Source organism: Calypte anna, chromosome 5 (assembly GCF_003957555.1).
Source record: "Calypte anna isolate BGI_N300 chromosome 5, bCalAnn1_v1.p, whole genome shotgun sequence".
Lineage (NCBI taxonomy): Eukaryota > Metazoa > Chordata > Aves > Apodiformes > Trochilidae > Calypte > Calypte anna.
In genome coordinates this window covers 4,890,275-4,917,470 of record NC_044250.1, presented here as the reverse complement: position 1 = coordinate 4,917,470, position 27,196 = coordinate 4,890,275, and the positions used below count along the sequence as shown (strand labels likewise).

The window sequence follows — 27,196 nt, the reverse complement described above, 5'->3', positions numbered from 1 at the left end:
GCAGCCTTCCTTGTTATTATAAACACCTAGATCTCTATAAGAGCGAATAAATTCTGCAGATTCTGCATTATTTTTTCTGTCTTTTGGGCCATAAAGTCAGACAAAGCCATAAAATCTTTGTCTGACTAAGCAACAATATCAAACAGGCACATCCATTATTATTTCTGCCTTGCAGAAACAGACAAAATGTGAACACAAGTTCTCATCACAACAGTTTAGAGTAAAATATAACCAAAGTTCCATTTCCATTTGTGCAGATTTTCAATCTGTACATTAATTGTAAATCTGTCTAAAAGTTATTAAGTGGCTGTTACTACTATAAAGGCTCTTTTTTAAAAGCATCCCATGCAAAGAAGCCGCAGAGATCACATCAACCTGATCCCTGTGTTCCAGAATCCTGGAATGATTACACAACTTACACAACTCCTGTGAAACATGTACTTTGAACTGAAAATTTGTGACAATTCTTTGGTATTATACTGCATGAACTACTGCAGAAAATGCATTGTGTTGAGTGCTGTGGTTAGGTAATTACTAAGCATAAAACATCTCAGCTTTATCTGGTGAGATGGCTTTTCCAGTGCTTTGGTTGAGGTTCCTGAAAAATAATCCTACACCCTCCTATACATTAAATGAATTTTCTCATATTCACTGTGCCTAAGTACCATTTGGGTTTTGCTTAGAAGGAGAATCCTACACTTGAGATCATTTTTGACTATTACATTTTCTAAATAAGTAAATGTAGTTCTTCTAATCTCTCCCAATTCCTTGAGGTCTCCCATCTGACATGAAAACTGGAACTCCTATGCTTATATTCCATGCAATATAAATTTTTTGAAAGAAAGGTACTGCCTTGAGTTGATATAAACCATTAGAATCCTTGATTCTAGATACTTTTGGTTGCTTTTGGTGCAGAGAATCCAGTTCCCTGATACTGTAGGTCAAAATACAATATGAGATCCAACTGAATTTCTCACCATGAGATGCTTATGCATTAAAGTTGCAACTAATCTAATTCCTTGAAAATTATATTTGAAAAATATTTCAGCACATGTTGACAATTGATAACATTTAATAAAGATTTGTGTGCATTACCTTTAAAGATGATTTAGTCCGAGATTCTGTTTTCTGTCTGGCAAGCTTGTTTTGAATAAGCAGGGACTGATCTGTACGAGCATCATAATTTCCATGTTCTGAATCATCTGTGTATGTGTCTTTGTCCTTCCCTATGTCTGAAGGATAAACAGAAGAAAACAGTGGGCTCATTTTTGAGGTTATAGTGAAGAGAAACTAGCAGAATTCCTACAGCCACAACTTAACATTCATTTTAAGTATCCACTTTTCATTAAATTTTATTCTACCCTATCCTTTCCTGCAGAAGTTTTCTTGAGATGGTGGTTTGTCTTGAACTAGACATGACTCCTATTTTTAGTAGAAGGGCTATGAAAACTTTTTCCTATTAAAATTCAAATCAAAAAAGCTGACAACATTCATTGCAGTAGTTTAAAAAAAACCCCCACAAAGCAAAATAAACAAAATATTCAAATGCTTTTCTGTTTGACTCACAATTTTCAAGACTCCAAATGTGTTATTAAGTGGCCATGTCCATAATTCATTTTTGGGTCTTTTTAACTGCTTGTCTATCTTTCTATCACACATTTCTGAAAGGCCAAGTGCATTTTAGTTTTCTGACAGTTAGATGATATGTTCTGATTCCTCTGTAACATGCAGTCCACCAATATATTTTAGATAACTGTAGTGTAGGACACCAAAAGGTTTTCAAGTGAAATGTGGCATTGTTATGGAAGGGAAAATTAATATAAAAATTATGCCTAAACAGTTTCTGCTTCACAAAATTTTATAGGATAACTCATGACTCAATCCTTTGAGCCCTTATACATTTAGGGATAGGCCTTAAGCTTTATCAGGAATGAGATTAGTGGTAAGGAAATAAATCCCCTTTTGTCCTAATTTTAGTCCTAGAAACAAGAAATAACCTGGAGAGGGTGTAACAACACCTGGATAAGTGGCAGAAAGATGGATTTAGGAATTCCCTTTCTATTCTGTTGTGTGCCTGAAGTAGTATATTGTATTCATGACACAGAAAGTTTGTTAGTTATCTGCAAATGTGCATTTATATATCAAAAACTACCATAGCAGACAAGTGAAGGCTTTTCTTAATGTAGAATTTCTCTTGTATTATCAGACAGTGGGAGCCATGACACAAAATATAGGGAGCCAGACAGGTTTGGAGGAGTTTGGAGGAGTTAAAACTGTGCAGAATTGGTACAGGCAGATTAAATGCTTAAATGCTTAAAGCTCTTCAATATTTTGACCCTCAATATTAAGTCTGAAGATTAATCCTTCCTATGTTTCAGACAGCTCTATGCCCATAACAGATCACACAGCTTCTTCCCCAGCTCTCCAGGAATGAGCCAGCCCTAACACAGGAGTGGGACAATTCCATCACACACCAGACATAGGAAAAAACCTCAGAAACCTCACAATGCAGTCAGAACAGATGAACACTGAAATATTTTGAAAACTGCCTTTGTAGGTAGGATGCTGTCTGCACATGGCCAGGGAGATTCAAAATTAATTAACTTTGGAACTTGTGAATTACTACTCGTGTGTATGTAGAGACTCATTTTGTAGTTGCAAGGTTGGAATCAGTCTGAGAATAACTCTTTTCTTACTTTCTTTTACTTAATTAAAGCATCAAAATGCCATTAATGCAGGTACTAAATTGTCTCATTTATAGATACTGTTCTTTTTTTTAGCCAAATTGGACCAGTTTTTGTACATGAATATATAAAGCAAATATACATGAATAGCTAAAGGAGAAACAACAACATAACTGCAGCTGTGACAATACTGAAGAACATGATTATACAGGAGTAATAACTGAATATTTCAAAGGAATTTCAAATTTCAAATACCTGTTTCCAAGAAGCTGTATTATGAAGGATTTCTATGGAAAAGTGACATTGAATGCATGAAATACTTCTCTGCCTTTAGCCCCTATTTACTGTTAGTCTAAAAGGTGAGAAAGTATCAGAAAATTTATGGCACCATGTATTGCTTTAGTCACATTTAGGCTCCTCTTTCCAAAAAAAAAATACCCAAATGAAAACCAACAAAGGCAGCTCAAAGTAAGTACAGCCTTTCCACATTTAAATATTTCAAGAGCAATTGAAGAATAATTTTATTTTTACTATTCCAGTTCAGACATAAACTTACCTAAAAATGGATCAGTGTATTCTGTATTAGACAGCTTAAGCAAGTTGTTTTCCAAAGTCTCCACCACTTTAGCTGGAATAAATGCAATATTCATATGAGCATTCAGATGTATTTTGAGAGTAAAATAAACTTTTTAAAGCTGTCAGAGACTCAAATGAAAAACTTAAATATGAAATTTTGAAGAGTACTTTCCACTGGTGGAAAAAAGAAAAAGACCAAAGACCACTTCAGGGAAGACTTTCACTCTATTCTGGAGAGAAGTTTAACTTGGTGAAATAATGTACTGGAATAATAATTAGTGCCTACTAACATTAAGGAAGGACTTGCCAGCCAAGTTAATTAATTATTAAAAAACCCATACACAATTGGCAAGAGCTGGAAATGGGTGACCCATCCAGTGAGTGGGATCTCCAGCTGGACAAATCACTGTGTTAAGCATGTTCACCTCTTAACACAGGGATCCCAAAACAAAAGCATTTCCAACACAAGCTAAAATTCATAGGGATTTTCTCTTTTTTTTCCTCATTCTCTCCATATGACTCTTTCCTGATTCTGCTATTCATGAATGAATGAATCTGCTGCTACATGTCCATGCTTGAAGATATTTCTTGGTGAAAGCCTAATATTTAGTTTTTCTGTCTCTCCTAAGACAGACAACAGAAAGACTTCATGCTCTTCCTCAGCATACAGAAACACTTCCTTTAATTATTTTCATTGAAAAGGAAACAATCTTGTAATTCAAAAAGTAAAAGAAAAATTAGTTTACACCTCCCTTCAGCTTCTCCAAGCTGTTTTGCACAACTTCTAACATCTCTCCAGCAGTTTGTACATATTGAACCAAATCAAAGCTTATCAGATGCTTCTATAATTTAATGAAATATGTTAAAAATTTCTATCTCAGACAACAGAGGACTTCAAATGATATTCCCATAGATACCTCTTACCTCTTTCTGACACCACATCCACTGTAGCTGTTGATGTTCCTGCACTCAGAGGCTGAGGTGGAGGCTGTGGCTGCACCCGATTTGGCTGCAGAAATGAGGAATGTTTGCTCAGGCTGTGAGGATGTGTTTGGCTCTGGGCTAGGCATGGCATAGATCTTCTAGAGGGTTTCAGTGGGTGCTCTTTCACTGTCTCACTCTTGCTTGTATTCATACCTGAAAAAGGCAAAAGAAAATTAACACAAATTCTGTGATATTAGACATTGACAGACAGCCCCAGATTGGAAACACAGACCCATTCTGTCTGCTGTGAAAAAACTCACTCCATTCCAGCCAGACCCATTCAGAAGTTCACGTCAGCAATTTTTGCTGCTTTCTTGTTTAAATGCCTCAAGTTGTTCCACCAAGAACAAGACAAAGTGACCTCTGAGACAGTGGTGCATTTCCTGCCAAAGTGGCCTAGATGGAAACACACCACAGAAGAAAAAAAATCCCTCAAAATATCTGGGAAATATTTTTTTAAAAAGGGATATTTACATAAGCAAAGATTACAAATAGACATTAATATTAACTTCTATGAAAATATAAGGCAGAGGAAAAAAACTAACACAAAGTATCTCTGCTTTCAGTGACAAGGAAAATTAAATACATGGGGTTACCTATAAAGAGTGCTAAAGCCTCCTGTCTGTACAGGATCAGCAGATCCTTTGTGATTGCTGTACACAGTGCCAAAGATCCTCAGCAGATGAGTGTAGAGTCTGTTTCACTACACTATTTCTCTGCTTGACAGCACAATTTACTCTGCAGCATGTTCTTCTAAATCTTAGTCTCTCAGTGATCTATGTTACCTCTTGCTGAATGTGCTAGAAAGAAGAAAGCAATCTAAACATTTCTGCTGCCTGGAGTGCCATAAACTTCCAAGTAAATTTCCCCATCAAAAATCTGGAAGGATGTCACAAGTCTCCCTCTTATGCAAAACTCAACAAATGTGTTCACAAAAAAGGTCTTTTGAATAGCAGGATGCTCCCCATATTTAACTTTAATCGCTAAGATTTAGAAGGGTCTTTCATTAAAAAAAAACTTCCCCAAGCTCACAGAAGGGGCTTTCCTTCAATCTAAGTGTCCCTCTGCCAAAAAATGCAGAACTTCATTACCCCACCGAGGGCAGTTCTGCAGCACAGGAACTCTCCTTGGCCAGCCAGGTTAGGTATTAATTTAATAGGATATTAATGTAGATGGAGGTAAGCTTCTGATGCCTCAGAATGTGCCACTGGGGGACCAGAAAGGTCTCTGCTTCCCAGTGATTCTGTAAAGGACCAGGTGCCAGCTGAGTACTCACTGGGCTGTAGCACTGATGATGTGTTCAGAACACAGAACTGCACTGACACATCTGCTACCTGCAGGTACTTTCTGAGGAGTATTCTTTGCAGCTTTTCCTAAATGGTTATGTTTATTACATCAAAGTCTGTTGTAGTCAGATATATAAATAAGTAATACAGAATAATGTGTAGAAAGATGTATTTCTTAATTGTTCTGGATGGCTTTATGATCAATTTCTTAAGCAGTGATGTGCTGTCAGTAATCATGGACTATGCATAACTATTATTATTATTGTTGCCAAAATAGACCATTTCTTGCATCCCTATCAGAGTGACTCTATGTAGCAAGATAAATCCCTTTGTTACCAAAAAAAAAAAAGATAATGCAACTAACACATTACCATTCAAACTGAACAACAATAATTTAAGTGATGCACATAAGAATGAGTGTATTTCTTTTATGAGGCACTGCCTCAGTTTAAGAGAAAATGACTCCCTTTTGTTCTCTATTTCTCTGTGTCATTTCTAGATTAAGGTTCCCTAACACCTCACTGCAGAGAGTGAGTCACAGCACAGTAACCTCTGAGCACATTTGCTCTTCACTGGTGGTCTGATTTACCTTTGTCATTCACCTTAATTCAATCTCTGCTCCTCTGTCAGAGCCTGGTTCTGTGTCAGATGCTACTTCTGGTGGCATTTGCTGTTCCATGCCAATACTTACCCAGCTCTGCTGGCACACAAACTGCTTTTGGTTGGCATCATCAACTGGGTAACTAAACTGATCTACTGAAATTAGCTTTATCCCTACCCCTCTGCTTTATAGTGTTTTTTTTTCTAGAATCTGTTCCTTTCCAACCAGAAAATGACAACTTTGGTACACTGACCTTGCTTTTACAGGAATATTTGGATGTACAGTAAAAGGCATGTATACACTGAGGAAAAAAATAATTTTAAAAGCACATACTCATTTTTATATCCTTATATTCAAACTGTATTTATTGGTTCTTTCCCTACAAAATATTCCTATGAGACTCAGTGTGAGTATGGAAATGAGCATAGCACGAGTATACAAATGTCTGATGCTGGAGAAAACAGTTGTTCATGTTTATGGTTCAGGCAGATCCTGCCTTTTATTTTAGCTTTTCTGCCTTGGAAAGTGTTCTTTCCGAGGGGAAGTTGGGGATTCCTGCTAAGTAGGCAAATTCCTCTATGGCTCAAAGCCAGAGTAGGCAGCTGGACTACATCTTCTCATGGCTTCCTGGCAGAGCAGACAGAAGACAGAGCTATGAGCTTTCTGATGGATAAACATGCAAAATTCAATGCATGCTCAACATTGTGCCAATCAAGAAAGACTCTAAATAAATCAGCTCTCAGATGCCTCCAGGTTGCAGCCATTAGAAACAAATAAAAAATTATTTTGTACCTAGTTCTGAGGCCTACAGAAACAGAGACAGGTGGTCATTTCTTCCACATGAAAAGAAAATCATGTCTGCATTTCATTTGCTCCTAATTTTAGGTGAGGAAAGATTAATACCTATTCCCCACACTGTTAACCAAAGGCTGGACCAGTGCTAACTTCAAAAAGAACAGCCCAGTAACTATTGCCCATTTAATCCAGCATAAACCTTAACATAAACCAGAAGTAGCTTCGATGTAAATCAAATCAGCTTTATAGAGATGTGCTATATAATAATGTCCACAACCAGCACCAGCAACATGAAGGTCTTAGCTAATGCTTGTGTCATCACAAGTTTGCTTGATAAAAGCACCTTCATAATTGTAAAAAGAAAAAAATCCTGTAAAGCCTTTGGTTTCATACACTGTACATCACTAATTAAAAAGAAATCTCATTTATAACACATATTAAATGATACCAAAAACGTTTGAGATTTGCTAAAGCTCAAATGTTTGTCAATAGCATCATCATAATTAGAATATTTAATCGCATAAAAGATGAAGAAAAGCTTGCAATGGTTTTCATGGCATTTAATTTTAATATGAAAATATTTCTACACTATCTAGTATGAAACAGCTCAATTCTGAAGAGCATTCAGTTTTCAGCACTCAATGGATGTAACAGGTAATTACTGCAAAATAAAAAGCTTACTGATGGCACCTGCAATCTATGAAAGAAAACTTAATGTATGATAATTACACTACTAAATTGTGAGAAACCATTAAAAAAAAGATACTTAATAATAAAGAAAAATCATTTCAGAAACAGCAGAAGTTTTCTTATGTATTTGCAATACCTCAACAAATACAAAGAGTATTAAGTTTCACATATTAGATGTATTTGGGTAAGTCAGGAATGTACTCCTGCTTTCCTTTTTTTATATAACAGGTAGAATCAAACTGAACAACCTCTGACTACGTATTAAATTCTCACAGAAAAGAACCCCAGCATGAAGTATTCTTAATAAATTAACAAGCACACTTAAAAAGTCTCATCAAAACTGGAGCAAATTAACAAATCCTTTTCTTGAGCAGAAAAAAAATATAAATCAAGACAAACATTAAACATGGGAGAAAAAAGCCTTCAGGGATGAAGTGGATGCTGTCTAAGTTCAGTAAGGCTTTCAACATCATCACCTCCAGCATCCTCATGTGCATTAGGAAGATATGAATGGAGAGAGGGATGAATTGCAAACTTGCTCATAGAGCTCAGGGGGTTGTGATTAGGGGCACAAGCTCTAGTTGGAGGTCTGTAAAACCTGATGGTCCCCAGGAATCAGTACTGGGTCCATTCCTATGCAATATATCCATCAGTGACCCAAATGAAGGGACAGATTGTACCCTCAGCAAGTTGGCTGATGATAGAAATTTGGGAGAGGTGGTTGACACACCAGAGAGCTGTGCTGCCATCCAGTGCCCATCCTGGACAGGCTGGAGAGTTGGGCAGAGAGAAATTTTATGAAATTCAAGAAGGGGTCCTGCACCTGGGAAGGAATAACCCCCTGGGGGCTGACCTGCTAAAAAGCAGCACTGTGAAAGAAGACCTGGGAGTCCTGGAGGACACCAAGATGACCACAAGCCAGCCAAGAAGGCCACCAGATCCTGGGGTGCATCAAGAAAAGTGTGGCAAGCAGGTTGAGGGAGGTTTTCCTCCCCCTCTACTCTGCCCTGGAGAGGTCCCATCTGGAGTCCTGTGCCCAGTTCTGGGCTCCCTGGTTCAAGAAGGATGGGAAATGCTGGAGAGGGTGTAGCAAAGAGCTACAAAGATGACAAAGAGACAAGAACATCTCTCTTAAAACAGGCTGAGAGACTTGTGTCTTAATAGTCTGGAGAAGACTGAGAGGAGATGTTACCAATGCTTGTAAATACTTATAGGGTGGGTGTCAGGAGGATGGGAAGAGTCTTTTTTCTGCAGTGCCCAGTGACAGGGCAAGAGGTAATGGGCAGAAGCTCAGCAAGTTCCATGTAAACATAAAGAGGAATTTTTTTACTTTGAAGGTAGCAGAGCTGGACCAGGCTACCAGACAAGCTCCATTTCTGGAGACAACCAAAGCCAACCTAGAAGCCATCCTGTGACTGCTCTAGGCAAATCTACTCTGGCCAGGGGGGTTGGACTTAATGATCTCCAGAGGTCTCCAACCCCTAATATTCTGTGATGAATTCTATTCAATACTACCAGCATATGATCAAAGTTCATGAATCCCAATTTTCTATAGATATTTTTTCAGATCACCTTAAGTAACTTTTCTATCATGAAGGGAACAGGTCAATATAGATTCATTTGAGTTGGAAAAGACCTTTAATATCATGACTAACTTTAAATCATAATTTCAACATCATTCCTATTAAATGTTTCAAATGTAGCCACTTGGGTGAGTACAGCTCCTAAGCTGGCCAATAAATATATCCTGAATGACAGCAAGTTATGTTTTTCAATTCCATCCCACTACACAAATAACATTGATTTATGAAGGTGTTTATGAAATAATATGAGGTTTAATGATATCATCAATCACACATTTAAAGACTGTTTCTATTAAATACCATGATTTTACATCAACCTTTTGCAGTTGTAAGTATTATGAAAAAAGGAACATAAAAGTAAACTGTAAATGCCTATACTTGTGCTAGTTTTTGTGGGGTTTTTGTCTCAAGTTAGGTAAATAAGAAATTACCTCCAACCCAGAAGCACAGCTATTGGAAAGGAAATGGTAGTATTATGGGAAAGTTCTCCAAGAAAACAACAAGGTTTAAAAAATATAGTTAGTTCAATTAGGGAAGGAAGGAAGGAAGGAAGGAAGGAAGGAAGGAAGGAAGGAAGGAAGGAAGGAAGGAAGGAAGGAAGGAAGGAAGGAAGGAAGGAAGGAAGGAAGGAAGGAAGGAAGGAAGGAAGGAAGGAAGGAAGGAAGGAAGGAAGGAAGGAAGGAAGGAAGGAAGGAAGGAAGGAAGGAAGGAAGGAAGGAAGGAAGGAAGGAAGGAAGGAAGGAAGGAAGGAAGGAAGGAAGGAAGGAAGGAAGGAAGGAAGGAAGGAAGGAAGGAAGGAAGGAAGGAAGGAAGGAAGGAAGGAAGGAAGGAAGGAAGGAAGGAAGGAAGGAAGGAAGGAAGGAAGGAAGGAAGGAAGGAAGGAAGGAAGGAAGGAAGGAAGGAAGGAAGGAAGGAAGGAAGGAAGGAAGGAAGGAAGGAAGGAAGGAAGGAAGGAAGGAAGGAAGGAAGGAAGGAAGGAAGGAAGGAAGGAAGGGAGGGAGGGAGGGAGGAGGAGGGAGGAAGGGAGGGAGGAGGAAGGAAGGGAGGAAGGAAGGAGGGAAGGAGGGAAGGAAGGAAGGAAGGAAGGAAGGAAGGAAGGAAGGAAGGAAGGAAGGAAGGAAGGAAGGAAGGAAGGAAGGAAGGAAGGAAGGAAGGAAGGAAGGAAGGAAGGAAGGAAGGAAGGAAGGGTTTTCATTTGTGCTTAGAAAGTCCATAGTTACAAAAGGTACAAAGATACCAAAGTGCAAGATTTATAGAAAAAGGCAACGGATTTATAGAAAAGATTTATAGAAAAAAGGTCTCTATTGAAACAGGATTAGAAATCTATTTGGGGGTTTCTGGGGGAATGAGACTATTTTCTCATGTTCTCCACAAGGAAATTACTTATAGTGAAACAGATTTGAGTTTATGGATTTAGCATCAAAATGGAAAGGAAAAATTTATCATCTTTTTTCCAGTATGCAAATTAAATACCAGATGTTGGTTTAGGTACCACAGCAGTAAGGCAGGACTCAGACCAAATTTAATATGTTATAAAACAACATTCATATTGTACAAAACTTTGAGAGGGTTTCATGGTTGCTGTTACAAACAAGATTATAAAACCTGACACTACCCAAGTTAGTGGGATGTTCTTTTAACATTTTTAAGTTAGTTTTAAGTTTTTAAGCTGCAGAGAGCAGCCAGTACATTTGATCTTTCTTCCCAAAGGTAGGAGAAACACAGTTTAGAAGACAGGAACAGTTCAGACTAAGGGGGTTCACTTGCCATGAAAAGCAAAGACAAAAAAAGTGAATAGATTAAAAGTAAATTGTGATTTTACTAAAGTTTTATGCGCTACCTTTCAGAAAGTTTATCTCCATGAATGGTTTGTCTTACCTAATTTAAACCTTAATTTTAACAGAAGAAATTGGTGCCTGACTAATCAATAATACTTGCATGCAAACAAAGCAAAATATTTTTGTGCTTAATTGAGCATGGGATTTGCAAGGCTTCAGAGGGCTGCTGACTACTCTGGAAAATCTCCAAAGCTGTTACACACATGGCCACCAGAAAACATTAGAAAACCAGCAAAATATTCAATTTTCTCCCCCAAACCCCAATACCACAGTAAATGTCTGGAAGGTTGTATGTCCTCATCAGAGTAACCTATTCCCTCATTCTTGGGCTTCTCCAGAAAATGCTTTCTCACAGCAGTCTCAGGAGATCAGCACTGCTGCAACTGAGTTGATTTAGCAAAACCTTAATGAGGTTACAGAAAAAGAACAAAGTGAATTATTGCCTTTTATTACAGCAAGATAGGGCTTAAATGCACAAGGATAAAATGAATAGGTACCTAGGGTTTTGAGCCAGGTTATAATGTTTATTTGCTAGCTAAATAAAAGAGCAAACAACTGGAGCAAAGAGCCCAAGAAGGCATAAAACTCAAAATACTGGTTCTCTCTCTCACTTGCATATCCAATTGGCTCCATTCCCTTAGGTTTGATAGCAACCAACTCCTCTATAGGCAAGATTAGTTGTGAAATGTCTTTGTTTACCATTTGTCTTCTGCCACGTTTGGTCAGATTAGAAATCAGCAAGTTAGAAATTGTTAGAAGTTAGAAGGAGGGTCCTAAAACCTAATCCAGATTATAATTGATGCAACAATTAAATTGTTCAGCTAACAAAAAAGGCAAAGCACATTACCAAGTCATGTTATTTTATGTATTTAAATAAAATTTTAATGGGAATATGATTACAAAGTTCTGGTTTTGCTCACCTTTCTGCATCTATCTTAGCAGAATAATATATAAAACCTGAATAAAATCTACCTTTGATGCAAAGATAACTCATTGTGCTGAGCAAATCAGACTTTAAAAAGATGTTCAGTCATCAGAGTATTAATAACCAATATTCCTCAGACTTTGGTGCAAATCTCCCTGCACGTTAGTTTGGTAAGAGACTTTAACAACAAAAAGTACCAAAAATTGACTCTTTCAACTTGTATTTTGATCCCAGAAATGGATGTAAAATTAGGAATGCCTGGTTAACTACATACACATCAGGTGCATGGTGCTGCTTCAGCTCTTGCCCTGAGCACTGCTGAGGCATTTAGCAACTTAGTGAAAGAGAAGTCATTTATTTTGGACATTATATTTTCAGTCAGAAGCAATACTGCTTTAGATATTCTCAGTCAGGTCCGGAAAAACTCCCACCCACCTCCAGATTTCATCTATAGAGACAGACCTGGTTGCAATTTATACCAAATGCCAAGCTCTCAATCTACAAACCCATGAGTAGGTTGATTATATTTGGCTCAAAAATGCCTGGAAAATTGCAGTTGAGAGAGGCAATTAGGCAGAAGGTGCTCAGGACAGTGATTTAAACAAAGCCCAATGGATTTCCACTGGAAAAGTCATGCAACAAAACTGACTGAAAACCTGAATTCCTCTGCCAGCAGGAAGAGATATGTTGTGAAACAATATTCTGCTATGGATTACTGTACCTGAGTGGACTAGAGAATAACCAAAAAAATGAGTATTGTTTGAAAAAAATACAAATGCTTTTTGAGGACAGTTAGGACCTGCTCAGCAGATGGATTGGTGCAATGAAAAAGATGGTGGAAAATACAAATACTATAAGCTTTGAAAACAAGTAAGAAGAAAATAATAAAATCAACATTTTTTGTGACAAACAAACAAACAAAAAACCCCCAATGAACTAAAAAATAAAAAAGAAATCAGTGCTTAAAAACTCCTATAGGTTGGCTGCCAAGGACTTCCATTTTTCAAGTTTCATAAAATTTTCAATACCTCCATCCATTTTGACAGCAAGCTTTTTTTGTTTCCTCCTTGCCCATTTCAATTTAGAAAAAAAAAAAAAAAGCTTTATCTTTTTCAAAACATTGGTAAAAACATACTTGATAATGCTGAAAAGAATTCTGACATTTTCACTGAATAGATGTCTGGCCCACATGTTATAGAATGGGTGAGATTTGCTTTTAAATGAGCAGAAAAATACACCCACCCACGTTTGGTCACAGCATAACATCCCAAGAATCTCTGTAACATGTTAAATAATTTATTCCAAAGCTTCATCCACTCACTTGCACACCAGCAGCTGAAGCACACTGCAGCCCTTTTGTGCACCTTCAGTGATCCATGCTCTGGGAGCATTCCCTGGCCACAGCACTCAGGAAAACCAACAAGGAATCCCAAGAAAACCAGCTGAGTTTCACACCAGATAAACTTCTTCACAGCTAAGGCTACCAAGCCTTACAATAGAGTGCATTGGTACATTTTCAACAGGATGTGCTATAGGATATCTGCAATTAAGGCTGCAGAAGATGTTTGTATTCTGGTATTTGAACTGATTAGGACAGGACAATCTGCAAAAAAACCCAGTAGTGGCATAGGAAAGAAATTCTGGTAATCAGTGATTAAATAAGAGTTGACACAACATTGTACTAAATGAAAAATGTCAGCTTTCTACCATTTATGTTTTCAGTCATTTCCTTAACAACTTTTATAACCTTTTATTAGCTGCTTCTAAGTTAAGTCCACAAACTCCTTGGTGTCAATTCAACACACCAAGATGTATGTTAAAGTAAAATCATATCAGTTTTAGAGCTGTCTTTACCAGATGACTCAGGAAAGCTCTCCAGCCTCTGGTACTCAAAATTACAAAACATACATTAGTCAATAGGATTTGGAGAAATACAAAAGCCTGGAGAGACTGAAGGAGCCCATCCCTATAGATGTGCTCACATGGTGCTTTTAAGGGTTTGATGCAAGCAAAGTCCTTCCTGCAGCTGGCCTAATTTTTTACAATAGTTCCATTAGGATTCACAGCCTCCCAGGCTTTATCTCAGCAACCAAAAGTGTGCTAGAGGTTTTAACTCTTTCAGAAGGAAGCTGTGGAAAAAAGCCTAAAAACTTTAAGATATGACAGAAATGAAGCATCTGGAGGGCTTTGTTCTTTATTTTCCTGTGTGAACCCATAGCTGTTAAACTTAATATTTCTACTGTTGAAGAAGACAAATGAGTTCACTGCTCAGCTCTGTGATAATCACTCTGTGATTAAGTCAATAATCAGAAAAAAAATTCATATGAAGTTTCACATGAGGATTTTATGGCTCAACATGAGAGGCAGTCAATTAATCCCTGGATTTCAGAATCCCTAAATACTTATTGACAAAAGTGACACTAATGGCATCAATGATTTTTGTGCAGAATTTATTATGTAGTTATATGGTCTCCTGCATTTCAGAGTGCCTCTAAATTCTGCTATGATACTAAACACATAATAAAAGTACAAAAATTTTATATAAAGGTGACACCAAGAATTGCCATGATTTATTTGGTGGTACACGAAAAATTTCTCAAGTGTATGAAGTGTAAACTCAATTTAAAGGAAATCCATTCAAATCTGCAAAAGGAGAGGAAAAGCAGTGAATCACACTGAAATCACTCAGCATTTTAAATGGACTTGTAAACTGAAATTGTATTACTCATTACTTTGGGGCAGATTTGTGAAGGTTAGGGTTCAGGATCAGAAAACCAATGTTTCTTATATGTCTGTCACTGACTTTATCTCTGATGAATGGAGAGACATTCCAGTTCTCCTGCATGAAGGATTGATTCCAAGCCTACATACACTGACAATTATTCACTGAGGAAAAACAAAGGTCACTGTGAATTCACTTTGTGCTCACTGAAGGGAGGATTAAACCTTCACTCATCTGATACTGCTTTTCTCTGTGTACAGAAGGGCTGAGCTCAGTGTTTGAAAACCAGCCACAGTCTGAGCAGGAAGCAGGAGTGAAATACTACAATCCTACTCCTACATTCATATAATCTGCCTTTTTTGTTGTTTAAGGCACATATACTTAAAGCTGTCAATTTTGCCTTCGGAAATTATGATTAAGGGTATCGTAACAGATGATGTTTGAATTTAATTCTGGCTGGAATTAGTAATCTTCAAGCCTAGATGCACAATAAGAGACTTATAAGAAAATTTAGAAGCTAAGTGTCATGCAGGAAGAAGGCAATCTGCTCTATCCTTTATAAAATATTTAGAGGTAAAACCTGTTAAAGCTGACTGGAGCAGACACTTTGTATCACGGTTCACATTTGGGAAAAAAAAAAAAAAAAAGAAAAACCTGCTGTGTTTTTTTTCCTTTTTTTCTCCTCGTGATTGTTACTACTTGTGCTTTTTTTCATTGCATTACTACTACTTTTTTTTCATTGCATTAAAAGCTAGACCAGCAGGTTTAGAAATGGAGGGCACGTGTCATGTAAAGCTTCAGTCACCCTGGACTGCTAAGACTGAGTACTTCTGTACATAATAATGTGCTTTTCCAAAATGAAGGAAAATCAGCTGCATTCCTTTCTAAAGCCTCTATTCCCACCTTTCTGTCCTGTCCCTCAGTTGCAAAGACTGAAGCCCAGCAGCAGTTTGGTACAGAACCCCATGTTTGCTGGCTCATTCACCCTCATTACCTGCCCTGGCAAAACCACCCAGCTGTGTAATGAAGCAGCCAGAGCAATGCAAATAAACTCCTGGCTTTGCCTCTCCAGAGATTTAAACCTCCAGCAATCACTCTTACCCTAAAATATGGTTCTGTTTCCTTAAACCGTGACTCAGTTGATGGCAACAACCAAGCCAATAAATGTCTTCTAAAACTACTTCTATGTGTGTAAAATTTACGTGTCCACTTGAGCATGACTTTTACAGTATCAAAGCTCTCAACATGGTGAGAGGAGAGAAATATTGGGGTCTAGAGTTGTTCAGTTAGTGTTGGAATGGAGCATTAAAGGAAGTGTCGTCATACAGAGGGAAGCTCTTCCAGCAAAAACTTAATAGAAACATAAAATCAAGACCTCTCACTAGAAACTGGCTCTTGTTTTCTGAACCATTCAGACTGCACAATCAGCATCATTGACCATTGCCTCAGATTCCAAAGATTTTTTTACAAAGAAAAAAAAAATTAAAAAATGACATGCTGCCTAAAGTGATAAGCTTTCAGAATTTGAGTTCAGCTCATTTGCTGAGAATTTCTGCAAGTCAAAAGTGAAATGCCAGACACTGGTTCTGTTTACAGTCCAATACCACCATTGCTCTGCTCAGTTAAATGCATGCTGAAGGTATCAATACAGAAGTATTGCAGGAGTGCAGTCAGTAAGAAGAGGACTCAGCAAAGGAATTCCAAGTCTGAAGAAGTCTCTGCACTCAGCTGTGTTCAGATGTTAGCACAGAGGGTGACTGCTGCATTTTGATGGGGTGTTCATGGAGAGAAAACACAAGTCAAGCCAATGCAGAGTGCTTTAAGCAAACAGTTCTTATTACTCATGAATGTGCAGGTTCTGTGAGTTCCAGGGTTATTTTTGCTGTATTATTGCTGAGGTGATAAGAGAAGGAAGAGCATTCCCAGAGGAATACTAGGAAAGGAGAATTGCATGGGTTAAATTTGAAAGACTGGATATATCCTTGTGTTCAATTTACTCTGTGTCTCCATTTCCACATGGAAAAGAAATCTATTCTGGATGGCTTTTAAAATCAATTATGCATGTGTTTTTCAGACAGGTAAGTGCCCATGCTTTTGAGAAAGGCAACGGCAGCTGGTGCTTGGCATTCTGCCAGACTATCTTTATAATCTGTTCTTAGTCTTACAAGCTTTAATATCACCCCCTGAGGAGACAGGAGACTTCTCTCTGACTTATAGCTGCTATTCTGTAACTCATTCTCTTTTTGCATTTCCTATAACCAAGAACAAAGTAGATCTGTTCAGACTCCTTAGTGCCCACACAAATTATTATACTTGCCCTCCTAAATAAGCCTTTTATCTGCTTGGATTTAAAGAAGTGGCAGAGTTCTGTCTGGTGTCTGGGAAGGAATATTTTGTATGCTAAGCACAGTTCTGAGTAAAGTAAGAGAAATCTGTTGCAGATGTAGTAGTAGACAGTGCTCAGAACTAAATCATCAACACTTCCTCCTTTCCTGGTATGTTGTTTTTGCAAGAAATTGGATGAAATATGTCACAAATGGGATGCTTAATGAGGTATAAGTGATTGCTATTAATATTATTGGGTTAGGAGATACAGTATTACTTCAACATTTCATTAAACATCAGCTAGATCAGAATGCAGATTTTAAAAGAAATGTATTTGAACAACCTGTATTTGGTATGTTATCATTACGACTGATTCCTCGGAATGTAGGCAGCCCAAACTACTACTATGTATGCAGCATTTACACTGGAGGTAAATAACCAAAGTTCAGCCTTCAGAGAATTCAATCCAACATATTTATTTTTTTATTTAAGAACCATATATGTTGCATTTTGTTTTCCAGCTGCTATGATGATATTTTTTCTCAGATTTCTCTGAAATTCTTAGGTTATATTTTTGAGTGTTAAAAAGGTTTTTTTTTCTCCCACATTTGTTTGCACACACTGAAACAAAGCAATATGTGATTTTCTTGCTCTCAGGCCAGAAGTGAAGTGCCAGCACATGATGAATATGGATTTCATCATTGGGCAATTATTGTTTACCCCACAATTTGTCTGCAGATTATTACAGCAGGAGATGCTGACAAACTGAGGGTTATTTTTTTTTTCTCTCCCAACTGCTGTGTAGCTCCCTGTTAGCTTTCAGTGCTGAGATTTAGCACAGGACAAAGACTACTGAGAACAAGATCCAATGGAAAGCCCATTGGTTTCTTTGCTTACCTACAAAAACCTTTGTACCCAACTCAAGTCAGGCACCTGTACATTAGGCCCACACAGAGAAGCTCAAAGTGTCTTGAGACAAACTGTGGAGGTGTACAGAGCTATTTTAAAAATCTGTAATTTTATAATTTTCCTAAATTACAGGGGGAAAGTTGAGATCATTACTAAAGCATTAAAAAACTCTAAAGGTTAAATATCTGAAAAAAATTACCAGTACTCTTTCAAAGACTATGATTTAAAGAGAAAATTATATCCTTTCAACAAACACAATTAAGCAAAATGTACAGAACTAAGCAATTCTTCTGTATTAATCTCTGGATTAATATAGATTAATGTGATCTCAATGTTACTGTGAGATATTTCTTCTTTTCATTAATAATGTCATAAAAGAGCTCAAGAATAAAGTCTTTTAGTAATGTTTTATAACTTAAGCAAAGTACAGAATTGCTCATGCAGGACATAATTTTTATTATTTACTTCAAACCCAAATGAAAATATATTTTAACTATTATTTTGTCTCTTCTTCATAATACCCACTGCATCCAAGCAGCTCAGGGCCAGTGATAGAAAAATATGCAGTTTTCAACAGGTTCAGGAGAGGCTGCAGAACTGTGCATCCTGCAGGACACATGTCCTAGGACACAGACCAGAAGTTAGAGGGATAAAAGGTCTTTCCTGATAATGCCCACCTATTGGATACACATAGGGTACTGGGATCCACCTCCAAAGACTGATCTTACCTTTTTTTGTAAACACAACTGAAGCATCCTGCTGAACCTAATATACATATTACCCTTACCTTTTACAAGTAAGGCATAGGTTTTATGTTTTTCTTTGAAAAAATAATAGTCTGACCTCCCACTTAGCATAGAACTTTCACATTAGTTAATTCTACCCTTCCTGGGTGGCTAGGAAGCTACAGGACCATCTGGAGAGCTAGAGGTGGCAGTCACTACAGTTTATAGGGAGGTAAATCTGGTTTTAAGTATCTGTTACTGCCCACAAACTCAGCTATTATAGGTAGCTGAAAATGTGCCATCAAACAATCACTTTCACAACCACTACAGGCTGAGGAGTGAGTACCAACTTCACTGATTTGGCATTACATAAAATTACAGCCACTGCCAAATATAAATTTAAAATAAGCATGGAATTTCTCACCTTAAATGTAATTTTTTAAAAAAGGAATTGTCTCATTATCTAATTTAAAATGCCAGGAGAATTTGCCTTTTTTTTCTTTTAAATTGAAGGTAAAAATCCCATCAACTAAATACAGAGATGTATTTTTAAAGTGGATTGCAGTATCTCATAAGAATCAGTATCACAGATTATGTTTAATCATTTTATTGATAGGGAATCATACACTAACTGGGGACAAGGAAAGGACTCAAAATTTTGTTTCAAAATATTTGAAGACCTCTGGCATCCAGCAAAAAGTAATTTCACAGTGCATGATCAGGGCAGCTTCATGGTCCAAAGCTTGTGGACAGTGAAGGCATTAGGAAGCTCAAGAAAACACATTTGGCTCCAGACCAGATTTGGAGTACAGTCTAAAAATAAAAGTTTATGTTCTTCTCCTTGCTTGGCAGTTTTTGATTTCCACACATTTTATAGGGTATCCTGCTGTCATATCAGAGTTACTTTATAACAAGGTGGGAGCAAAAGGGCTGAAATCTCAGAGCATCTCAAACACCTGAGGAAATTCACTGTGCTTTTCTGTGGCTCTGCAGTTATCTGCAGGGGTTGGAAGGGACATGGGAAGACCATGGAGTCCAAGGCTAAATACTAGTAAGCTCTTGTTGACATCAGTCATAACAAAATAATACCTTGACTGAAGATAATGGGGCTGAACACCTCTAATGTCAAGTTTTGTCAAAACTACTTTCCCAAAACCTTATGTAAAACATGAAATAAATTATTTATGTGTCTCTCTATGTAGACACACATACAAAAATTACTTGGCATTTAAGGTTCACGTAAAAATATCTCTTGTTTTTCTAGTTTCTACTATATTTATGTTTGTAGTTGCATATGTAAAGAGCAGTAAACTGAAATTAGCATAAATAGAAAGACTGTGTCCCAGTGCCTCCTCATGCTGTGCAATCTTGTTTCCAGTCACAAATAATAGATTAGTGTAAAATAAAGAAAATAGGAGGAACTGGAACAGAGCCTCTAAATAAACTGCCAGAACTGATAATCTGTTTGAAAGAGACATATCACTAAACAGAGAAAGAGTGAAAATACACAAAGGCTCTTTTCAAGCTGACATCAACAGAAAGCCTAATGATATATTAATTCTAAAGACAGCAATGTTCAGCTGACAACCATTTCTAAGCAACACCATACAAAGCAATGACAAACTATGATTTGTAAACCCTGGAAATTATTTTATAATGATTTATATTTATAGATGACTCCTTTCACTTCATGCTATGCAGAGTACTGTAAATGTAGGAAGTGTCTTCCAAATAAAAAGGCAAAGTCACCTTTAATTTTCTCTTCATGCCTGGAAGGTTTTTTTAATTATCTGTAATAACACAGTCCTGTCAAGGCTGCCAAGATTGCAGCTATGGACCTTCATACTTGTCCTCCCATCCAGAGAAGCAGGAGGCTGCCTTTCCAACAGGATTCCAAATCCCATCCTGACCAGGGAGAGATTGTCTGAGCTGGGGCATTACAGAAGAGACCAACCCATACCCTTTCCAGGCCATTCACAGGGACAGAGGCATTTTCTGAGAGAGGAAAGCAAAAGGAAGGCCAAGGAGAAGGCAGCTGGGTCTTTGCACAAGCTCCTGTGTTTCCAAGGCTCTTTAAGGCACCACATGAGAACTTCCAGCCCTGGACTACCCAGGATTCCAATGAAATAAAAGCAGTTTAAAGATGACATCTCATTTTCATTCTGTGTATCAGGAGACAGTGAAGTGCCTTGGGTAGTATAAAAGAGCATAAAACCTCTTGGTTCTTGTAATTAAAAGAGCACTGTCCCAATGCCTCTGAAGCACTGAGAGGTTGGGGGTAACACCCCCAACAATAACACCCCCAACACCCACCCCTCTAGGAAGGGTGATGATTTCAGCCTTTGGACTGTAAAAGTTTAAATTCATTTATACTGCTTGAACTAAAGGGTGCAAAGGACATAAGGAGAATCATTATCATAAAGGATAAGAAGAGCTGCTCACCAATAAGCCAAAAAAATCAAATAGCAAGCAAATAAAAGTCAATAAGCAGCTGGTTTTAAGGAATTGTTATTTATTTTATGCCTAAGTCATTTGGTAAGATTTCCTTGCCTAAAAGTCAATAATGAAAAGAGCTGGAGGGGAAAAAAGGAAAAAGATGCTGTTATACAAGAGACAGACAAAAGCAAGGCAGGAATTTGGGGAGTAAGTTTTATGTATTCACTGGTTTTATGGAGTTAGACTGCCATAAACATGGGGAAAAAACAACTCCTTAAGTAACGTTTGTTCTGCTGCAATTCAATAGAAACATTTCTTTGATACAGTAAAATCTCTGTATTCCTCAGCTTCAACTGAAAGTGCTGCAGCTGTACCCATTATTCTGCTTTTAGATTGCTTCGGGTAAAATGGCAAAACAAATAAGAATACATTCTAGAAAAGATAAAGGAGGCTCTCAACAAAATTCTCTTTTTTTTCTTTTTTTTTTTTTTTTCTTTTACATAAGAGCAATTATTTTGCCTTATTGTATGAAATTTGGCCAGTGCCTATAAAAGTAAAACTGGCTTCCAGTGAGAGCTACATTTCCACTTCCACTATAGAAAGAAATCCAAAACTCCCCAAATGAAACAAATTCACCAAAAAGTTTCTCAGCCCTGCTACTGAATTAATCCTGTAACACTACATTCGACCAACTGCTCAGAGTCAATGTCAGATTAATAAAAATAATTTTAAAAAAAAAAGCTTACTCAATAGTTGTAGTGAATGAGGCAACCAGGTGCCACTAATTGCCAGGGAGTGGGCATGAGCTTGTGTCAAGCCCACCTGTGCCTAATTAGGGTGGGCCCCAACTGCGCATGAGCAGGACCAGGGGGCCAATCCTAATTAGGCACAGGTGGGTTTGACACAAGCTCATGCTCACTCCCTGGCAATTAGTGGCACCTGGCTGCCTCATTTCACTACAAATAGTTGCTGGGAAAAACAAGTCACAAGAAAGGACAACTTAAGTGGAGATCCAGGGTACTACTTGCAGATAACCCAGCAACCTAAAAAGGAGTGGTAGAGAGAGAGGAGAGACAGAGATACCCTGCAAAAAGGCAACAGTCAGAAGATGCAATGAGGAAAACTTCAACTGGTCATGAGGAAAGAATTCATCCCAGTCAAGCTGGTGAACACAGGGATGGAGAGGGCTGTGGAATGGGAGGTTTTCAAAACCTGACTGGCTAAGGCTCTGAGCAACATGACCTAGCTTTGAAGCTTGGCTGCTTGGAGCAGGGTTTTAGACTAGATGTCTCCAGAGATACCTTCTGACCTAATTTCTTATACAATTCTGGAAGCTTTTCCTCAAAGTGAGGGGAAAAAAAACAAAGCTAAGAAACAAACCTGCAGATGGAGTTTTATCAGCATCCATGATGCCATTTCTTTGGGAAAAAAAATGAAATCTTCTCAGCAACCTGTACTGAACTTGCTTACAGCTAGAAGCTCACATGTCCAGCCACGTCCAAAATCACTTGCAAGAAAGCCTGCAATACTAACACAGATGTGCATCTACTACCTGAATAGTTTTAGTAAACATTAAAAAAAAGCCATTAAAAATTGGTAAATCAACAATTATTGTGTAGCATAAAGTATAAATATATCTTCAGCCAATAGTTACAGTCAAATTTTAGGCTGGAGATTTTTTTACAATGACTTCAGCACTCAAGTACTTAGCAAGAAATAAATGAAATTTGAAATGGAATCAATGAGGAAACCCTTGGTTTCCAAGAAAATTAACACATGAAACAAAAAGTGAAACAGCATGGGAAATAAATCACATATCCAAAACATAATAACGGGAAACTCTATTAAATAATCATCTAATAAAGATGAGCAGAAAAAAATGACTGATAGAAGTAGCAACAATAAAAAGTGCTAAAGGAGTATTGCTCCTTTCACTTCCAGGCTTGCACATCCAGAAAACAGAGAATTTCAAATTAAGAAAGGGAAATATAAGCAGAAAATACCCTAATGAGGCTAAGAGAGGCTGAAGTAACTACAAGAATAAAGTCTCCAAGCTAAAATGTATTTTTCATGAGAGAATAAATTTTTAGGATGTTCTTGATGAAATCTATGAAACAGTCTGTGCAACGCTGCTGCTGGTTTGAAGTCAGTTGTCATCATTTCTTTTCCTCAGGCTGTATTAATGCTCCCATAATTAATGTAGCAGTGATGGTTTAAGAGGCAGCATCTTTGCACTGATAGTGATTTCCTTTCTCTGAGGTATGGCAGTATATGCCGGACATATAAAATATAAATGTACATTTGGCAGCTCAGCAAAAGTGATGGAACTGAACAACTATCTCATAACCATGAAGAAATGGGCTATTTCAAGGCCCCAGTGTCACTCAAGGATCCTCAGACAAGTGCAGAAGAAGAAATAGCTTCATATATTCAAGAGAGAGACAGCTACCAAAGATTCAAGCTTCTTTCCAGCTGCTTATTGTCTGCCTATCTCTCTAGAAGTTATAAAAAAGTTCTGACAAGTACAAAGAAAGAGATGCCTCTTATAAACTCTTCCTAATACCATAGCCTTCTACACAAAGCACTGGAAGTTGAAAGGGAAACCAGGAAGACTTTTGTCTTCTATTATCTGAAAGCTGGGATAGAAGGGAGGAAGTGTGTAGCTTGAGCTTTAACAAAGAATAAATTATTGATATAATTTGGTCACAAAGAATGACCAAATGATGATGAAAAATGATGAAAATGATGAAAAATCCAAACCCAGGTATTTGCACACTATGGAAATCTAGGAAAGAAATCCTGTCCCTGATGTAGTGGTGAAGCAGACTGTCACTCTCCCATTACTTGAGGTATCGTTGCAATCCTTCTATAACATCACTCTTTTTAGCTACCTGCCCATGAGATGCTAAACCCACCAAGTTTCATCCAAAAAGTCTCAAAATGGGGACTCTACAGCAGTAAGTAAATTTTCACAGGACCAGAATTTTCTTGAACTTTGATTCTAACCAGTCACAGTAGTGTAGCCTTCAAAACAGCCTGTGAAAATTCCAGAAGAAAGTGACTAACAGAAGAAACAAGTGAATAATTATCAAACCAGAAAGAAAATTAAAATCATGATACCCTAATTATTCCTCCTCCACATATCACTTTGAGTTGATACCTTAAAATTAATTTCTCTTGGGAAGAAGAAAAGCATTCACAGTCAAAAACTGGAAAATAATTTTTTTTTTAGCTTCTTATTTATTTCTAGAGTAGATTTAAGAAAGCCACAGCTTCAGAGTTTAAGAAAGGAGAATTTTCATGTTATTTATTTGTTCCTAACAACTATTTGTGCTTCTGAAAATCCTTCTCCACCACTGGATTCTATACACCAAGACAAGAACCAGGAGAAAGCTATATACAGGTGGTTGATACTGAAAGAGCAGCACCTGGTTGTGGCATTGTACTGTAAGCAAACTGCAGTGTAAAACATTTTATCTGTAAAATCCTTGCTTTTACTTCTTAGAAAAAGACTTTGCAGATAGTGTAAACTGCTGATCCCAAAGCACGTGGATTCTTCTTGCTCTGATTTGGTTCCTTCCTTAGGAAATCTTGTGGAGTCCCCAAATGTTGTCCCCCTCCATTCCATGATGTCTCCCATGCCCTTAGGCAAAGCCTCCTCAGTCCAGGGTGTGCTGCAGAGCTGATGCCAGGGATCCCCAGCTTTTAGGGCTTCCTTAGTTTGCAGTTATTCAAGTGATGAACACACACTGTCTGATAATCACACTCAGGAAACTGGATGATTTCTGGTGAAGCTTGCAGCTCATCATTATCAGAATTCTGGGATAAATCTGGGTGTAGTCCTAACTAACCCATAGCAAACACATCTATAGCAGACATAACCCAGAAGAGTTGTTCAGATCTAAATTGTATTTTTAAGAACAAAGTCAATTTTCTGGTGAACACAGAATTGTTCTTGTTGGTTTTTTTAAATTAGATATTAAGGGTGAGATTTTTAAAACACTGGAGTGCACTGAATTCCAACACTTTGCAAACAGCATTAGGTATATAACTCCTAATAATTACTGCATTGCTAGATATCCAAGCACTATAAAAACCCTGCCAGAGGATTTGCCTACATCTCTGAAAATCTCAAAAAAAAATAATCTGATTGTGAATGATTGAAATTCCCTCAGGTGTGACAGTATTCAGTAGAATTTCACTTAAATATCTCTGAGATGAAAACCTTCCTCTTGCAAAGGATCAGCCTTCTGGGCAGGGAGTTTTTTGAGCAAGAGTAATTCTACTGAATGAAACAAGCAGTGAATAGCATAAGGCATTTCAAACATTTCCTAACTCCAAAGCTTGCCATCATCACAGCAGTTGTCTGGAGCATACGTGACTTGCTACAGCTCTTCAGTAACTGTGACATACTTATGAATTTTTTAATGCAGATTTGAGAGAGCTGTAGTTTCCGTAGGGTTTGTATCCATCTTGAGCTAACAGGGCTACACAGAATCGCAGCCAAGCAGCAAGAAAACCTATGGTGTCTTCTTGCACTCTACTGTTGGTAAAGAAACAACAAAACCACATGAACAGTGGCATTCTGTTGTTAAAAAGGCATTTCTGCAGATATTCTTCATTCAAGATGCTCTCCAAACTACATGTCCTTTTTTTTTCTGAGTTACAGAGGGGGAATCTAATTTTCATGGTTTCTTTTTTCCCCCTCAAGAGACCCTACCTTTAAGGAGATCAAACTCTTACATCATAAATGTTACCATTTTCCTGATGTGTGTATATTTGAAGGTGACCCAAAAGGGTAATTCAGCAGCTTCTTCAAAATCTCATTGAAAATAGTCAAATGGATCCTGAGCTAAACTCAGTTTCCAGTGAAACTCATTCCAGTGACCTCAGCAGTCAGACAAATGAACAATTCCTCACTCAACAAGAGGCACTGACTTCAAGCCAGATGATAACCCAAACTGAGGTCAACTTAGAGCATCTTTCTGTGAAAACAGTGCTGAATATGCATCCATTGAAGCTCTAAGTTGTTAAAACATCCTGCTGTACCCCGTGGCTTCCTTCTGAGTTACATTTGTATCTGCTAAATAATCTACTGCAAGATGTGCTTTAGGATATACAGAACTAATTCTAGAATGAGCTTTGTAAAGGGAATTTCAGCTTTGTAACCTGGGTAACCCCTTGTAAGATGCTTTCTGAAAAGCTCACTGTGTGTCTCACTCAAGACAACACTTCAGCTTAGGCCCAAGCAGAGGAGATTGTCACGTTGCTCAGAATGCCTGTGAATTTAGCATGCTTAATTTCTGCCAGTACACTATGTCTAAAATACAAATGGCTATTTTTTTCCTCACTTTTCAGCACAAAAAACATCTACCATTACTTTTCCAGTTGCTATCTAGATGGTTGCACTGGTTGAAAAGCTTTTGGTACAGCTAGTTAGGATGATGTTTCAATTTTCTTAGATCTGTAAAATACCTTTAATCCTACAACTTGTTGGCTACTGATAATTTTGTTGCAAAATGTTTTGGAAAAATATGGTTTATGGAAACTCCTATTAAAAATATTCAACAGAATTTACATTGGCAGAGCTGTTTCAGTTATCAAACATCCTTGGAGAATTCTCTGTGAGAATCTACAAGTCCAAGTTTCTGAAAACTCTGGAGCAATATAAAAAATGTGATCTTTCTGAACCCTCATTCAAATTCACAAGTTGTTTTACAATGAATGCAGGTCATTAGGATCTTAAAATTAGAGCAAAACAACAATAAAAATAAAATAAAAAACCCACAACTTTCTACTCTACTATAACAGTGTTCTCTAAGTAGCTCAAAGTGGTTTAACACATCCAGTTAATGAAGAAAGAAGTGCCCCCAGAGAGGGAGGAAGGCTGAAGCTTTTTGAGAGGTTCTCAACCCAAGCCCCAAGGCATCCAAACCACACTACAACCTCACATGGCTAATACATAAAATTAAACAATTTGGCAGTGAGAGGTTCAGATTGAGGAAGAATTCTTTTCATGGAGACACCTGACTTGTTCCTAAACCAGGTATCCCAATCTGGCCATTTCAATATAAATCCTTTGTTAAGCTAAGTAGGAACTCTCTTTAAAGGCATAAT

The 27,196-nt window shown here is 37.6% G+C and overlaps 1 protein-coding gene across 3 annotated transcripts in view; it reads right to left on the bottom strand.

The window, feature by feature from the left end:
* ANO3 (anoctamin 3) overlaps positions 1–27,196 on the bottom strand; it is a 101,188-nt gene that overhangs the window by 42,648 nt on the left and 31,344 nt on the right. For 2 of the 3 annotated variants that reach the window (XM_030451179.1, XM_030451180.1), the window contains exons 2-4: positions 4,185–4,397; positions 3,241–3,312; positions 1,096–1,232 (exon numbers count right to left, since the gene is read on the bottom strand). In XM_030451179.1, coding sequence (XP_030307039.1) covers positions 1,096–1,232; positions 3,241–3,312; positions 4,185–4,397 — 422 coding nt within the window. Of the gene's footprint in view, positions 1–1,090; positions 1,233–3,240; positions 3,313–4,184; positions 4,398–27,196 lie in introns of all 3 variants that reach the window. The other variant, XM_030451181.1, reaches the window with a different exon arrangement.